Below are 17,922 nucleotides of genomic sequence, written 5' to 3' on the forward strand. Positions count from 1 at the left end.
CTTGAGTAAGCGCAACAGTTCTGCTCTATACGTACAGATTGTTTGTGCTTCTCAATCTCCTACCTGCCTGCTATTTTTACTTCTCATTTCAGGCTAGACCGTCAGGAAAGATTCTGACAGGGGGGAAAAGAACACATGTGATATTTGTTGGCTTTCTCCTCGGTTACTTTAGCCAGAAGAATGCCGTACAATGTCTTCCCTGAACGGAAGGCTCTCGCTGCCCTAAAATAACACAGAATAGCCAGGTGTCATTTTCAGCTCTTTGTTCCAATACTTTTTTGTTGCTGTTGTTGAGGGCAGGGGGACAGGGTAATGGAAAGAATCTGGGCCAAAGCACTTTTAAAATTGCCTGTGGTCTAATTCCTGCTTTCAGCAGAATAAAACCAGCCGGAAGGAAATTGCCTCCTCCCTTTGCCACTATCAGCCCTCAAAATAAGTTAAGTTCATTTTAAAAATGGCTCTTAGACCTCGTTCACAAAAAACGGGGGAACAGAGCAATGTGGCAGAGTGGACTGTACAACTTGAGACTGCAGGGGATGGGCTCCTGCCTCCAGTTCCTTCACATGAAAACTCCCTCAAATAGAAAGCTAGCCCAGCAGGGTGACTGGTTCAAGTCTCTCTTTTCCCCCACTGTGCTGGTTTTCTGTTGTGCAGGAATTCTGAACATGGGAGGAATCCCCAAAAAGCAGTTCTCCACCTCCAGTCTGAAGTGGTGCAGTCTAGTCTTCCAGCTCAACTTTCTGCTTTCTTGCTCCCCTGCATGTGGGAACCAGGCCTTCCATTCCACAGAACCAGGCTTCCTTTCCCTCCCATCTGACATCTCCCCAGTTGTTGAATTCTGGATCTGCGAGCCCTTGTGAGCAGGGAATGGTTTTGTTTTTTTCCCTTATTTGTAGCTGTGTTAAAGTGCCATTCGTGTTGATGGCAGTACATAAGTAATGATAATATCAAGCTGGAGGAGGATTGCCAGACATGGCCTGGCGACCAGAGGGAGACTGGGCGAATTGGGACGAGGGGCACCATATGCAATGGCACCATGTAACTTCCAGGGAAAACCCAGTAGTGATGCGCATCTCTTGGAATCCAGAAATTCCTAGAAAGGTCTGATATGACTTCCAGATCCCCCTGGAAGTGATGTCACACTGTCACCCAACACAAATTTTTGAAAAGATTTTTTCCCCCACCAACTGCAGCAACAGTGTCTGGAAAGGGGAACAAGAGGCAGGGATTTGGAAGCCTTAAGATGGGGTTGTCCTAAATCACTATTGAAATTTCTTCTTGAATTTTGTCAGGTTCTGTAAGCCTTTGAGAGCATCAGCAGGTCAACCCCAACCCCCATTTTATTTATTTGTTTATCTATTTATCTATTTATCTATTTATTTATCTATTTATTTATTTATTTGTGTCATTTATAGTCTGGCTTTCTCACTGAGACTCAAGGCAGATTATATAGTGTGAGATTATTACAATCAGTATCAAGGACATTTCCATACAGTGTCAAGGGCATTTCCATAAACAATACCATAGGATACATAAATACAAGTTTACAAAGACATAGCATTAGCAAGGATCCAATACACAGTTGAAGAATTGCTGAAACAGAATATAATCAATTCTAGGACTGACATTAGACAACATGAAGCACAGGTAGTATATAGGTGTACATATTTAACACAATAAATAGCATGTAAGGCAACGTAGGGGTGAGTTCATTAGCAAAGCATCTGAGACCCCCCTCCCTACAACACAGCCCTCCGATCTGAGCAATAAGCCTTTTTGAATAATTCAGTTTTACATCGTTTGCAGAAAGCCAGGAGAACGGGGGGTCTCCTCCTGACCTCCTCAGGCAGGCCGTTCCACAGGGTAGGGGCCACTACAGAGAAAGCCCATGTACAGGCTGCTGTTGATTTTGCCCATGTGCAGGCTGGCACCTGCAAGAGACGTGGAGGGATGTAGGGAGGGAGGAGTCCTATAGGTATGCTGGGCCAAGGCCATGAAGAGTTTTGTATGTAAAAAACCATTACTTTGAATTGAGCACAGTAACTGATAGGTAGTCAATGAAGTGACTGTAGGATGGGAGTGATGTTCCTATTTTTTCTTTATCTATCAACCTAGGACATTTCGTTATCTACCTAGCACATTTCCTCCAAGGAGCTCAGAGCAGCACACCTTATTTTCCATTTACCATTTTATCCTCCTAGCCAACCCTGTGAGGTTAATTAGACTGAAAGTGTGTGACTGGCCCAGCCAGGATCATGGCAGAGTGGAGATTTGAAACTGGGTCTCTCAGATACTAATCCATACTTTAATAATTCTATACTGACTCACTCAACTATTCTTAATATTCCAAGAACAATGCTCGGTATTTATCAGAGTTTGAGGGGGGAGCCTTTTTTAAATTAAGAAACTTTTTTTTGCATAACTAATAGGATTGCCAACTGTCCATGGGGGAAAAAATGCTGTCCATTTAATAGAGGCTTAATTGAGCATTATTTAGCAGGGTGGTTTATTTACTTCAACACCATGAAAAGCTTCAGCCTCCCATTTCATCATGTTAAGCCTTAAAATGGTGGAGAGGCGAATTATATAAGCTGCTTTGGGTTCCCATTGGGGAAAAGGCAGGATATAAATGAATAAAAGTTGCCTATTTCCTCACATTAAGCCTCTGTTAAAGTGACGTGACACTTTTTTCCATACAAGTAGACAAGTTTAATCAGGGGTCATTTCGTAGAAAAAGAGCTGGAGGAACTCATTCATTAGCAAGCATAGCTCATTAGCATAACTCATTAGCATATGCCGTGCCCCTTGCCATCACCGGAAGTGTGTCATTGGCATAACTGATTTGCATATGCCACACCCCCTGACATCACCTATCCCGGCTGTTTTGGACCCAATCCTGGCCATTCAGGGCCAAAATTGGGCCCAAAATGGCAAAAAGGTGCTGAAAATGGCTGAAAAGGGCCCCCAAATGGTCAGGATCGGGCCGCTGCTGAGTGGGAGAGTGATCCACCACCCATCAGAGGCCCGATCTGGGCCGTTTCAGCCCCAATCCAGGCTGAAATGGGCCAAAAATGGCCGAGAGTCAAGTGGGCATGGCCACCTGACATGTGACCTCTTTGGGGAACTACCAGAACTGCGTTCCTGCACATTCCCCCTCGGAATGAGCCCTGAGCTTAATAACGAATGAATCCTCCCACCTTTACAGAAACCCCAGTCTTGTCTGGGTAGATGGGTCCCTTTTTCTGGGTGGGTCCCTTATTCTGGGTCCCTTTTTCTGACTTCATGATAGGTATCTGACCATTACTTTTCCTGTTATAGAATAGGATGAGAAGAAATGTTCTATATACACATACATGGGGTGGATTGGCCATTATAGCTCTGTGAACTTTTCTCAGTGGGTTCTGGCCAGCCCTGTAGCAGGATTGCCAGTTCCCCCTGCCTTCAAACTGGGGGAGGGAGTTATGCCAGGGTCACAGTTTCTTGTCTCTCACATGTGCACAAAGCAAGTGCATGCTCCACAGGGATTTTGATGGCGTCACTTCCAGGTATGACCTCAGGGTCATAACATTTTTGCTGTGTTTTAGGCTGATTCCTAAAGCATCTGCCCAGCTGAGACCCTGGAAAACTGGAAGTGACATCATTGGAAGCCCTGCAGAGTATTCGCATACCATTTCACAGTGTGATCAGCCTTCCAGCATTTCCCCCTAGGGTTGCCAGGTCCCCTTGTTCTCCTGGCGGGAGGTGGGAGCCCCAGCGCCTACCTTTTCAGTATTTCCTTCGTGCACATGCGTGAGCCTGTGCAGTGTGACATCACTTCTGGGAAGTGAAATCATCACGCAGGCTGTGACCACCCCTGGAGCGCTCCCACGCTCCATGGGGGCCCTGATTCGGGTTTGATTCAGCCCAAATTGGGCCGAATTTGGCACAGAGCAGGCCTGAATCAGCCTGGAATGGGCTGCAGCAGCATGGGGGAGTGCTTCTCCACCTGGCAGTGGCCAAATCTGGGATGTTTCAGGCCCGAATTGGGCTGAATCACGCCTGAAACGGCCCAGATGAAAAGTGAAAAGTGCTGCCCAGATTGGCTGAGTCATGTCGGAGTGGGGCTGGATGGGAAGGCAATGAAGACACCATGGCACCTTCTAAGTATCTCCTTCTCCCACTTTGGGGGCAGTACCATTTTCCAGGGCTTTTTTTTTTCTTCCCAGCCTGCCCCTGTGCATACATACCCTTTAATCTCCACCTACACGAATCTATGGACTCTCAGGAACTTGAACAAGTCAATTTTTCTACCACCTTCTGGTTTTCCCTTTAACCGACTCTCAGATTCTGTCAACATCCTGTACTACCTGAAACAAGCACATTATTATATGGAACGTCTTAGTATGTTTTCCACCCTTTCTGCTTCATTTGCAAAATTATATTTTTTGTACAACTGGGAAGTCCCTTTACGGTACAGAAAATTCTGCTTTGCAACAGGCCTGTTTTTTCTCCTTTGCTAACTAGTATGAGAGATCCACTTTCTTATTAGCTATAGTAAAACAAAATAATCAAATGAATAAATTAGTTGAATCCATTCCAGGCTTTAGATTGTACAGGAAGTCAAAAGGGTTTTAGGAAACAAACTAGTGGCACCAAGACCCTGGAACTCAGTTATATAGTTCCTGCTTTCTCGGCATAAAGTCTTATGATCAGACAGTAATAGTATAAGAGAAATTCCCTTAATTCCTCTTTACTCAGTTTCTCCCTGAAATCCAACAATTCATTCTGATTCCTCTTTTTAGGAATTTAGATTCCATATCTAATCAATTCTCTTTTGATTAAAGTGAAATTCAGAGAGAGGAGAGGTAGAAAAGAAGGTTCTGCAAAATTTGGGAATTTCACTCTGCAGATGTTCAGAGGCAAAATGCAAAAAACAACCATTGCCGTGATATACTATAAAGAATATTTTATGCCACAGTAAAAGTAATTTTATACAATTTATAAAAAATCTCTTAATATGTAATATTTAAAAGCATATATTCCGTTATGGGCCGTTTCCACACAGCTTACCTTATTCTGCAAAATAGCAAAATCTCATGTGAAATCTCGCAAGACGACGCTGTTATCGCGTCTTCTCGCGTGATAACAGAGTCTTCTTGCACGATAACAGCGTCTTCTCGCGGGATTTCGCGCGAGATTTCGCTATTTTGCAGAATAAGGTAAGCCGTGTGGAAACGGCCATGGTTACATGTGTGAAAGGCAACACATCAAAAACACTTTTGCAATAGGCAAACAAAGTGCCAAGTGCTAAGAATATAATAATTTACTTATATTTAAAAAAATCTTATATAAATATAAAGTGCTTGTGCCTATAGATGACAAATTAATGTCTAAACAAGTAACCAATTTTATAATTCAAATACAATATTTCTGAATGGTGCAATATATATCAAAGTTCAAAATTCTTCATAGGATGTTCCAACAAGTAAAATTCTATGTAAAGAGTAATAACTGCATTGATTTCCCTTCAAAGAAAAATGAAAGAGAAATCCCTTCTTTAAAAGAGAATGAGAAGAATCAGTGGCTATGTCTAAAAAAGTAAACTTTGGAAAGAGAAACAACTTGAATCCTTGGCATTTTCAAATAAAGGATCTCAAGCAGTACCATTTTTGGACCTAACTAGATATTACAGAGTCTTCACATAGGTTTCTGACCTGAAATGGCCCTAAAGGGCAGCCATTTGTCCTTTTGAGGGCTTCACATGTACAGATGGAGAATACATATAGGCAGGGTTTTTTTTCAGCGGGAACGGTGGAACGGAGTTCCGGCACCGCTTAAAAATGTTCACATGGCTGGTGGCCACACCCCCTGATCGCCAGACAGAGGGGAATTTAAATTGCCCTCCGTGCTGCTGAGCGGCACGGAGAGCAATCTAAACTCCCCTCTGTCTGGAGATCAGGGGATGTGGCCACTGGCCATGTGAACATTTTTAAGCAGTGCCGGAACTCCGTTCCACCGTTCCCGCTGAAAAAAAGCCCTGCCTATATGTGACCATTTTCGTCGAGGGCGATTTAAACTTTAAAAAACTCCCCCCCTTCTTCCAGCTGATCCAAAGTGATGTCATTGTGCGGTCCTGAGTTCCACCACTGAGTTCCACCACCTCTTTTCCCAGAAAAAAAGCCCTGCATATAGGTTATCCCAAAAGAGCAAAGAGTGGTTTCCCAGGAGTGTTTCTCCCATGCACCATGGTTTCAGTTTGAATCAGGAAGGACCCTGCATACCTAGGTATTGAGTTCCCAGGAGGAAATTCACTACGCATATCTTATCAAAAGTCCTCACAGTGGACGTGGACACAGTGCAAATAATGTGTATTATATAATTAGGGCCTTGGCCTAAAACCTTGGGAAGTCAGAGCAAACAGAACTGAGCTTAGGAGACCAACGGCCTTCACTCTCCATGATTCATATATTCAGAGTGCCGTAGGTTACTTTGTGCAACTCCTTCCTAAGGGGCACCTGCCTGGCTCCAACATTGTATAGGGTTGCCAGCTCCAGGTTGGGAAATTCCTGGAGATGTTGGTGGTGGAGCAGGGGAAAGGTGGGGTTTGGGGACAGGGAGGGACCTCAGCGGGGTAAAATGCCAGAGTCTACCCTTTAAAGCAGCCATTTTCTCCAGGCGAACTGATTTCTATCCAGCCGCCACCTGGAGGTTGGGAACCCTATTGCTGGAGTTCTGGAAGGCAAGTTAAAGCATGGTTATGACACAGGGCATTTAAGACTGCAGAGGATTAGTTTGACCTAGGGTTGTGTGAATATTCCCTGTTCATTCATTCATTCATTCATTCATTCATTCATTCATTCATTCATTCATGTTCCCTTTTTATTTTCTTACTATATTTATTTTCTTTTGATATTTGTTAACATTTTGGTCAGTAGGTTTGTTTCTTTTTGCTGTTGATGTTGCAGATTTGTCTGTATCCTATGCATCCTGTACAGTCTTTGAATACTTTTTACGATGTTTATACATACTGTGTACATCATTGAGCCATATAAGAGGCATATAAAGAATAATGCTGATACAGTGATGCAAATGTAAGCATGGTGGGTAGATGTGGGTGGGGGGGTAGCTATGTTGGTCTGCAGCACAACAGCAAAAATCGAGTCCAGTAGCGCCTTAAAGTCAAGCAATATTTTTAGAATATAAGCTTTTGAGAGCCAAAGCTCCCTTTGTCGGATGTAATGTTGAAAATGCATGTATTGGATGGGAGGAAATCAGCGCAATGAAACGGAAAATAAAAGCACAAAGGCTTGATTCACACAAGGGGGAAATAAAATCGAAAAGGATTTGGGGGGCTGAAAACAACAGGCCTGAGATATTCACAGTCATCCCTAGCGTGACCCATGGCTTTGTTGTGTCATCTTTTGCTGCTACCTTTGTGATGTTTTATTACATTCTGAAGTGTACGGTTTTTATTGCTATAAGCTGTCCTGTGGATCATAAAGCTGAAAAAGGCAGAATATAGATGTTTTAAGTAAAGAAGAAAACTGGCTAGTGTTTTTTGCTGAATGCACATATGAAACTGGGAGATTAAATTCTGCAACATCTTTTTTCTCCCTTACTTTTTCCTGTAGGCACGAACATTTTTAAGGCTGACTTTGTTAGTGACTTTAGTTTGGTTTAAGGCATGGAGGAGAAAGGCTTGACTCACCTTCTAAATAATCTGTTACCTGTTTTGCAAGGAACTTTGTATAATGCACTTCATTTTTTCCCTTCCCTTTCTGACTTGATGCTACGAGTTGAATCCTGAGAGAGAAAGTGGAGCAGGGATCAATAAAGTTGGACATAATCTAGCTGTGCAATTTGGCTGCATTCAAAAAATGATTTGCATGTATGGAGAGCGTTGTGCCAGCTGCACTGATACTGTTGGAGAGGGGGCACCACTGCTTAACCAGAAGGCCTTTGCTTCAGTGTGGATGCTTCCACTGGAACGTTAAATCAAGATTCAGTTCTCTGTGACGATGCATGGAAACTTCATTTTGAAACCAACAAGGCAAGTGGAAACCTTGAGGGGGCTTTGGACGGATGCACATACAACAGTCGGTCGTAACAAGGAAAGACGCATCTCAGAGCCACTTTACACAACCCTTGGTAGCTATGGGGGTAAAAACGCTTGATAAGGTATGGAGAAAGTACCCTATCTGGACCCAGGTTTTTGTGTGCATTTGCCACCCGGCAAAGGATTCAGCTTGTGGCCCTCCATCGCAAAACATTCCTTCCATCATTGGCCAACACATGCTAAAAGTTGACTCCTTTTGTGGTGGTAGATATACACATCCAGGTGAGTAGCCAGAAGCAGACAGCATGCATGAAATGTACCAGTGATCCTTACTGAGTGGCTCAGGGGTCACATATGGCTCTTTGACATGCCATGTGAATCTTCTGAGCACTATTCCCCATGGCACCTGCCCTGCCTTTCAGGAAAGTGGGCAATTCTTGTAGAAATTAGAATAATTTCATCATTACTGTGGGCCTGAGATGGTGGCGGTGGAGAGTGCCCTCAAGTCATAGCTGACTTATGGCAACCCCTGGCAGGATTTTCATGGCAAGAGACTAACAGAGGTGGTCTGCCATTGCCTGCCTCTGCAATCCTAGTCTTCGCTGGAGGTCTCCCATCCAATTACTAACCAAGGCTGACCCTGCTTAGCTTCTGAGATTTGACAAGATCAGGCTCACCTGGGCTATCCAGGTCAGGGCATGAGCCCAAAATACAACTATTTTGTTTTTAAATCCCAACACAACTTGCCCATGACAATTATATCAAGGTTCTGCAGATGTATGTTTCAGGCTAGGTCAATATATGCAGCTGAATAAGGTGATGGAATGGGATTACTCCTGTTGAATGGTAACATATAAAACAAAAATCCCAATAATGGGGAAAGAGAACTCTAGGTGCTCAGAGGAACTCTGGTAATTAAAAGGGTTATTGTTTGTGCATGTCTGGGGTAGTGTGTAGGGCAGGGGTGGGGGACCTTTTTCCCAACGAGGGCCAACTTTATCTTGTCCCACGCGGGGAGGGCCCTTTCTCCTGTGCGCATGATGTCACTCCCGGAAATGACGTCATCATGCAGCGTGCATGATGATGTCACTTCCGGGAGCAACGTCACTTATGCGGGAGAAAGGGCGCTTGTGTCCCCTTTCTCCCTGCCGCCATTGCTGCAGCCCGCTCACAGCAGCCACAGCAGCAGCAGCTCTGTTGCCAGCACCAGTGCCCCCCCACTGTCGACACCACTGCTGCTTGCTCTCGCCGCGACGTCACAGGCCGCTTTCGCCATTGCTGCGGGTCGCTCTCGGTGGCAGCGGGCAGCGCTGGCAACAGCAGGTGGCGGTGGCAGCAGTAAGAGCAGCCTGTTTCACTGCCACCACCGCCTGCTGTCAAGGTGTGGGAGCACGTCCCCTGCCAAGTGAGTAAGTGGGAGCAGGGGGAAGGGTGGGATTGGGGGGGTTCGCCCACCGCTCTCCACAGGCCAGTCCAAATGACTTTGCGGGCTGTATACGGCCCACGGGCCAGACGTTCCCCACCCCTGGTGTAGGGCATATAGTTGTCACGTGGCTCTTTCGGTTGATGAGAATTGCAAGTGTGGCTCTCCATGATCCTCAGAGTGAGTGCCATTATGGTAGATTTTCTCACACTTACCAGTGGCACGCATGGCTATCAGAAACAGCATTCCTTATTATGCTCATTATGTCTTCCACTCCCCTTCCTAGTTTAAAATAAAGCATTCCAGGGACTGCCTTCTCCTACACGAGAAGCAGGAGCACTGTTGTAAGTCATTTGGTGGGTCCTAAAGAAAGGCATTACGTGGATTGTGTTCTGTTTTTTTATTATTATTATTTGTTCCATATGAACTTGCCTCTGTACTGAGATTATTAGTTGGGCCCTGCTTCAGAGGTCAATTGGGTGGGGACAGGGCCCCGTCTGTTATGGCCCCCCAATTATGGAACACTTCCCCAAGTATATCTACCTTTATCCTTAAAACACCAAAGGTGGGAAGATGCTGTTTTATTCTTCACAGTTTTCAGAAGGATGTAAGTGTGAACGCATTGAGGACTTTTCCAGGATGGTACTTATAATACTGTCGATGCTAACAGTGGAATCCTATGCAGAGTTTTACCAGTCTACGCCTGTTGATATCAATTGCATTGTGTTTTAATTTTCATTCTTGTGTTGATTGAAGGTATATAAATAAGGCATGTCAGATGTCTGTGAATGAGCAGGCAAAAGATCAGTTTTTTAAACAGTTTTTTTTTAAAGTTCCCCGTGATGGAATGTTTCAAGATACTACCATGTGCTGGAGGATTAGCAGTGAATAAAAATGAATCTATCCGTGTAAATCTGATGATCTTTTTTTGTTTTGGACGACCTGTAGTTTGTCTGTGAAGTATTGGTGTTGATTGCTAGGTTTCATTTCTAATGTTGCTTTTATCTGTTATTATTACTTGCCCTTTTTACTGTTGTAATGATCTAGTTTATGACTTCTTATTGATTTTTTTTTTGCTGTCAGATTTAAGTGTTAACCTATTTGTCTTATTGTTTCAATAGATGTAAGCTACTTTGGAATAACTTTTTACTGCGAGCATGGGAGATAGGTGTTATAAATAGACATGGGCATGAACCCCAAAAAAGCTGAACCATGCGGTTCATGGTTCGTGGGAGGACTGCAGTGCAGCACGAGGGGCCTTAGAGTGCTCCTGCACACAACAGTGGCCCAATTCGGGCCCAGATCAGTCCTTCTGGTCCGATTCAGCCTGAATCAGGCCACTGGGAGCGCGGGAGCACTGCTGCGCTCCGCAGTGGCCTGATTTGGCCTGATTTGGGCTTGAATTGGGCTGCTGCATGCCCAGGAGCATGCCACACAGCCCAGAAGCACACTTGGGGAGGCACATTCCCCTCTGCCAGCCAGGTGAGTGAAGGCGGAGGCTGGAGGGTGGGAGCGGAGGATCCCCGGCCCCCAGCGGGGGACAGGCAACCCTACCTACATTACTGGCTTTTAGGCTCCAGCCCAAACCTTTTTGTACAACCAGGCTTTAAACTAAATTTTATCATCTTACTCTCTTCCTGCTTTTAGATCTGCTTTTGTGCTGATTTTAGAGGTTATTTTAAGATACAGTTGATGACTGCAGCTGTTCTGGTTAACTAACCTTTAAGACATTTTAATTGTGTCATATATATCTTTGTGTGTGTATATGTGTGTTCTAAATTGTATTATTTATTGATTATTTTTTATGCTGTCAGGAACCTTGGGCAGACATTGGGGAGTGTGAGATAGAAATCTTCTAAATAAAATTGTAAAGCATTTTTTTTCAGGGCAGCAAAAGGAGAACCATGACAGGAAACAGTAACTTTCATGACATGTCAGAATATTGGCTTTCTTCTACAGTTGCTTTGTTCTGCTTTCCCTCATGTGCTTGTTTTGACCGGCATCTTCTCTCTTTCTTTCTAGTCTTTTCACTACGCTTCCTTGCGGGTCAAAAGCAAAAAATGGCCCAAAGGTAAATTCTTTGAATAATTAACATGTATAATACATTGTTGATGTAATAAATAACATGGAGAATCAAAACACTAGCAAATCAAACCACAAAGAAGCCTGATCAAGATATGATATATTGATTTGTTTAGAAGACTTACCATGTGCATTTGGCATGCTGTGCTGATAGCTTGCCAGTTCAAGAATCCCCCTCAAGAATTCTGTGTTGATTTCGTCTGATCTTTTTATGCCATGACATTTTGTACATTTGCATTATGCTCTGGGCCTGTGAGGCTTTGGGCATTTTCCAGCCATTGAGTTATGATTCCAAACTGTCCAAAAGAATGGAGTATCTTGCAATCTGTGTGCCTGTGATACTTCTTCAGTGACCTAGTGCTTCTACAATTTTCTTTAGAAAACTCAGGGCCTTTTTTCAGCTGGAACGTGGTGGAACGGAGTTCCGGCACCTTTGAAAATAGTCACATGGCTGGTGGCCCTGCCCCCTGATCTCCAGACAGGAGGGCAATCTAAACTTCCCTCTGTCTGGCAATCAGGGGGTGGGGCCACAGGCCATGTGACCATTTTCACCAAGGGCAATTTAAACTTTAAAAAACAACCCCTTGTTCCAGCTGACCCAAAGTGATGTCATTGTGCGGTCCTGAGTTCCACCACTGAGTTCCACCACCTCTTTTTCCAGAAAAAAAGCCCTGAGAAAACTATCAGTGATGTGAGAATTTTATATTTTATGTACTATAGCTCCTTCATTTATTCCCCCACCTTTCTCCTTAATGGGGACCCAAAGCAGCTTACATTGTTTCCCTCGCTTCCATTTATCCTCACAACAACCTTGTGAGGTAGGTTAGGCTGAGACTGTGTAACTGACCCAAAGTCACCCAGCAAGCTTCCATGGCAGAACAGGGAATCATGCTTGGGTCTAACCACTACACAATACAAGCTCTCAAATCTCTAGCGCTCCAAAAGAAGGGAGGAGAGAAAAGAGATCACCATGGGAATGTGTTTTTTTTTAAATCCTTTAATGTTTTTTTAAAAAATCGTGACCTTACAATGCAAATTAATATTTGCAATGATCAACACTCATGTCAAATATTCATGCTGGACGTCACATCAGCAACTTAGAACGTGCTCAACCACATTGTGTAGACCCAGAGCTGCCATTCCTCCGGTGGGGGCAGAGGATCGCCCATGCCCAGCCTCCTCCGCCTGCCACCACTCACCTGGCCAGTGGGGGAAAAGGTACAAGTGGATGTTCAAATGGGCCTCCTGGGGCGTGTTCCTAGTGTGACATGACAGCATCACTCCCAAGAGAGATGTCACTGTGCAGGCCCTGGGAGTGCATCCAGGCTTCGCACCAGCTACTTCGGCTCATTTGAACATCCCAAAAGGTAGGTGCCAGGTCTCCCCACTCCCGCTGGAAGGGTAAAGGGCCTTGGCAACCCTATGCAGATCAGCCCTCAGTTAGAAACATGGAATTTGATGCATCTAGGGGTTCTGGAGATGTGCTCTCCTATACATGGAAGTGTGTGCAGTCTTGGGGGGGGCTTCCCAAGTTCCTGCGGGGGGCAGTGAATCCCTTGCCACCAGCAGGCCTTTCACACTGCCACTCAGCTGGGCAGTGGAAGAAAAATAAAGGAGAAAATGGGGGGATGTCCAGCATCCCAACATACTGATGTCACTTCCCGCGTGGCCAGAAGTGACATCAGGGTGTCATTAGGGACGCTTTAGCATTCAAGCAAAACTTGGTGTTTACATCCCTGGAAGTGATGTCAGTGCATTGCCAGTGACATCATTGCATTGCTTATGAGGGCCCCCACTGCCTTGGTGAGTCTCCTGCCAGCCTTGTGTTGGTAATGCTACCTGTGAGCCACAACAAATGCATTCGCGTGTATCGTACTAAAAACGTGACAAGCAGAGTGGCCCAATGGGGGCAATACCACTACCACCCCCCACCATGTGCTTCACTGCCTCTGAACATGGTTACAAAATTGGGGGAGCTATTTCAGGTCAGCCCTAGCTACAATGAAGGCACACTCAGTGTCACAAAGTCAAAAACAGACCTAATAAGGCTTGCCAGTGCCTCATACAAGCTGAGTGTGTGCTCCAGAATTTTGTGCAATCTAGAATTCTGTACATCACACATTGATTCCTTGTCCAGTGAACTTACACATCGGGCACCATTTAAACAGAGCACAGAGATATACTCAGATATATACAGATATACATATACATGTATCCCCCCTCATAAGCTGTCAGAAAGAGCTATGTTTTCCTTTCCAGTTTATGTGTTCCTTTTTAAAACAGGCCAGAAGAATTCAGGATATTATTTCAAAAAGAATAAACTTTCCAAAGCTTAGCTGTGGGATACCACAGAAGAAAGAATAGTAATTTAATGTGATCTAAACTCTTGACACCACTTCACAGCTGTAGGACAAATATAATTAATATAACAATGTAAACTCAATTTTTCACAGTGAACAGTCTAATGTTTTAATTAAATTTGCCCTAGGCTTTTAAGGGAAAGTGATATGAATATTAGGGGGGAAATTCTGTTTCTGGTGATTTAAAAAAAGGAGAGAGGAAGAAAGAGAATAAAATTTCAGGGCTGTTAAGTCAGATGGGTTGAAGTAATGAAAATAAAGTCTTTTCTGTTGCGCTACATTGATTCTAAAATTTCCTGATTTGAATTAACCTCTGAGTAAAATACGAATGGCATACATTGGCCATTCTTTCCTCCTTTGTTTAAAAGAGGTCAGACAATGAAGTCACAATGCGGTTAATCACAATCAACTGTAACGTCGTCTGATCTTTATGAAGCATTAAGAAATCAAGAGCTGGGTGAGGCAGACAAAGTACGTCTGACATTTGTACCTGGACTGGCTTCATTCTGCATTTTACTGTCCAGTTTTAAAATGGTAGAGAAACCAAGCCAGTGTTGCAGAGCCAATTCCATGAAGTATTGATAAATCCCACTGTGGAAATATGTGATGCTTGCTATTTATTCAATCAGTTCCTATAGCCCGCTTACATAAAAATATGAGAGCTGGGATAGTGAAGTAGCTAACTGAGCTTGGAAATCCCGAGTTCAATTTTCACCTCTGCTTTGAACCCACTAAGGGCTAAGCTAGAAGTGATGAATTACACTTGAATGGCAAGTGAACTTGCGCTCCACTTGCGCTCCACTCGACATGATTGAGTGGAGTGCAAGTGGAGCGCAAGCGAACAGGGAGGAATATACGCGAGTCTGTTCATTTGCCATTCAAGTGTAACTCATCACTTCTAGCTTGGCCCTAAATAGTTTTAGGAGAGGAGCAATTATTTGGGCCTAAGCACACACATGTGTTACACACTTACAGACACATGCCACCTGTGTCAATGAAGTCAATACAAACCTGGTGTCTGAAGAAGGGATCTCTGACTCTTGAATGCGCATACCCTGAAAATCTTGTTGGTCTCTAAGGTGCCACTGGACTCAAATCCTGCTGTTCTGCAGACCAACAGGGCTACCCACCTAAAATTGCAACCGACTAAGGATTACTGAAGGTCTGACTAGTCAGAACTCCTAATAGTGGAACTCCTAATAGTGCTAAGCAGTGGCTGCAGACTGCCCCTCCCTCCAAACCACACCAAGGTTGGGAGTTATTTTAATACTTCCTCCTCACACACCATTTTCCTGATTTCTAACAGTCTCCTGGAGCAACAGTTCACCCCATCGGGTGGTAGGAGGGAATATGGATTGCATTTTTCGCACAGCAAGGCAAATAGCAGTTCTTCAGCACCTTCCCTAGGTTGACTCTGCATGTGGCATACTGAACAAGAGCGTCCAGCTGAGGACTAAAGGAGAACCAGCTTCAAATCTCCCCTCAGAACCAAATTAGATGTCATGATGGCAGAGATGCATGTTTATGTGTCCGCCCCTTACGAAGATGAAGAAGTAGGAGATGAGAAGAAGAGAGAATGTTAAGAAACAAGATTTTTTAACTTCTCTTTTGAGGGCTAAACTAGATACAGCGGCCATGTTTGTGTGTCCTTATGTTTCTGTCACGTATAAAGTGGAATGGATAGGGACCGATTCTTACATGAAAAGGGTTGCAGAGGTGAGAGATACCCCCCACCCCCATTCCCTTGCTCTCTCCCCCCAGGATCTTTTTCTCCCATCCTGGCTTCAGTACTGAAGTACAGAAGAGAAAAGAGCCTGCAGCTCAGTGAAGTAAGGCAGGAAAGCTGAGCTAGATTTATGCACAAACTAAGTAAGCTACTATTTAGGCCTCCAGATTGTGAGAGGCCTATCAATACAAAACATTAATAAAATTTGCTAAATTACCATTTGTTTTGGTAATGCAATGGGGCCTCTTAAACTTGACACAGTTTAGGTCCTCAGCGTATCTAATTCAGCCCTAGATATCCTAGGCTAGCACCCAGTAGGAGATGTGGGTGGGGACTCCAGAGGCATCAGCAGTTCTTAGAACAGAATGATGTCACTTCCAGGTTTTCCATAGCAGTGACATCACACCAATGTCAACTTTTTAATTTATTTTTCTCCTGCTGGCTGACAAAGTGGTGGCAGGAAGCAGGGTTGTCTGTGGAAGTGGGAGATCTGGCAGTCCTAGTGGTGAGAGTTCAGCTCCATTCACCCACAAGGTCCTGTTGCCTTAAAAAGAAATCAAACTTCCCCTGCCTTTCAGTGCTATAAATGTGAAGAAAGTAAACACAAGTGTGTGAGCCTGAGTGGTATAATGCTAGAAAACCAGTGAGTGTAGTGGTTATAATAATAACATTTGATTTATATACTGCCCTGCAGGACAACTTAACGCCCACTCAGAGCGGTTTTAAAAGTATGTCATTATTATTCCCACGACAAAACACCCTGTGAGGTAGGTGGAGCTGAGAGAGCTCTGAGAGAGCTGTGTCAGACCCAAGGCCATCCAGCTGGCTTCAAGCGGAGGAGTGAGGAATCAAACCCGGCTCTCCAGATTAGAGTCCCACGCTTTTAACCACTACAGCCAAACTGGCTCTCAGATGTCAAATTAGGACTGGAAAGAACCAGATTCAAATCCTCATTCTGCAATGAAGCTCGTTGGCTGTTTTCACACTACTTACTCGCTTCTGGAACATCGCGAAATGTAGCGCAAAAAACACAGAAGATAGCGTCTTCTCGCAAGAGTTTTGCGCGACATTGAGCAAACCTCGCGCGACATCGCACAAAACTCCTGCGAGAAGACGCTATCTTCCACGGGTTTTGTACTATGTTTCGTGATGTTCCTGAAACGAGTAAGTAGTATGAAAACGGCCCTTGAATGATAAGATTACCAAACTCCAGATGGGGCCTGGAGTTCTCCCAGAATTAGAACTCATTTCCAGATAACAGATAGTTCCCCTGGGGAAAATGGCAGCTTTGTAAAATGGAATCTATGGCAGCGCATGCCTGCTGTGCTCCCTTCTCAACTAAGCGTTCCCTAGTCTCTACTCCCAAAGCTCCAGGAATTGGCAACCCTATTGGGTGACCGTGGGCCATTCACTCACTCTCAGATTAACTTTCCTTCACAGGACTGTTCTCTGGATGAAAAGTGGGGAAAAATGTGACAGACAGATGTATGAGCAAGCAAGAGGGCCTGTTTAGCTGTAAGAGACAGCAGTAACTTGTGCATTAGGTGCAAAAAAAATTAAGATTTGCAGATCGATTGTCCTGACTTTTTGTTTGAAGGGTTTGGATGGAAATGATGTTTTACGTTTTTTTTAATGAGTTAATGGTGGGGGGGGGGAGGAAGAATGGCAATATTATTCCCACCGTCTCTCCCTCTCTCTTTTGTTACCTTCTCTTGTTTCCATTTCCAGGAGGCTCGCTGAACAACAGCAGCAGGCGGCGGATTTCCTGCAAGGACTTGGGGCACGGGGATTGCGAGGGCTGGTTGTGGAAGAAAAAGGATGCCAAAGGTTACTTCACCCAGAAGTGGAAGAAATACTGGTTTGTCCTGAAGGATTCTTCCCTCTATTGGTACACCAACCAGAATGTGAGTACTGACTGCAACCAAGAGAAAGACTTAAAAAAAAAAAACAGCTAGTAAGCTTGTCATATGGCAGGAGGTCACCAGCTGGTAAGCCATGCTGCCCACCGCCACTCTAAGTAAATAAGTAAATATTTACCTAAGTACTCTAAGTAAATAAAAGTAACATCACCAATGTTGCTACATCACTTCCATTCTGGGTGCAACCCGGAAGTGACAAAAGGTAGCTCTAGGAATCCGAATGTGACATCACTGACTTCACATGCCCATCCCCTTGTCCCCACCCACCAGCCCTCCCACCGGTTTCCAGATCCAGCAAAACAGCCCTAACTGGCTACGGGTGCTTCTGAGGGCCTCGCTAGATGAAGCAATACAGGATCCATGAATGGATCTGTCCA

General features: G+C 44.4%; 1 protein-coding gene across 1 annotated transcript in view; it reads left to right on the top strand.

The window, feature by feature from the left end:
• LOC129341262 (connector enhancer of kinase suppressor of ras 2-like) overlaps window positions 1-17,922 on the top strand; it is a 531,721-nt gene that overhangs the window by 464,484 nt on the left and 49,315 nt on the right. The window contains exons 16-17 of the mRNA XM_054996377.1: window positions 11,481-11,529; window positions 17,355-17,530. Coding sequence (XP_054852352.1) covers window positions 11,481-11,529; window positions 17,355-17,530 — 225 coding nt within the window. The remainder of the gene's footprint in view (window positions 1-11,480; window positions 11,530-17,354; window positions 17,531-17,922) is intronic.

Source organism: Eublepharis macularius, chromosome 13, assembly GCF_028583425.1.
Source record: "Eublepharis macularius isolate TG4126 chromosome 13, MPM_Emac_v1.0, whole genome shotgun sequence".
Taxonomy (NCBI): Eukaryota; Metazoa; Chordata; class Lepidosauria; order Squamata; family Eublepharidae; genus Eublepharis; species Eublepharis macularius.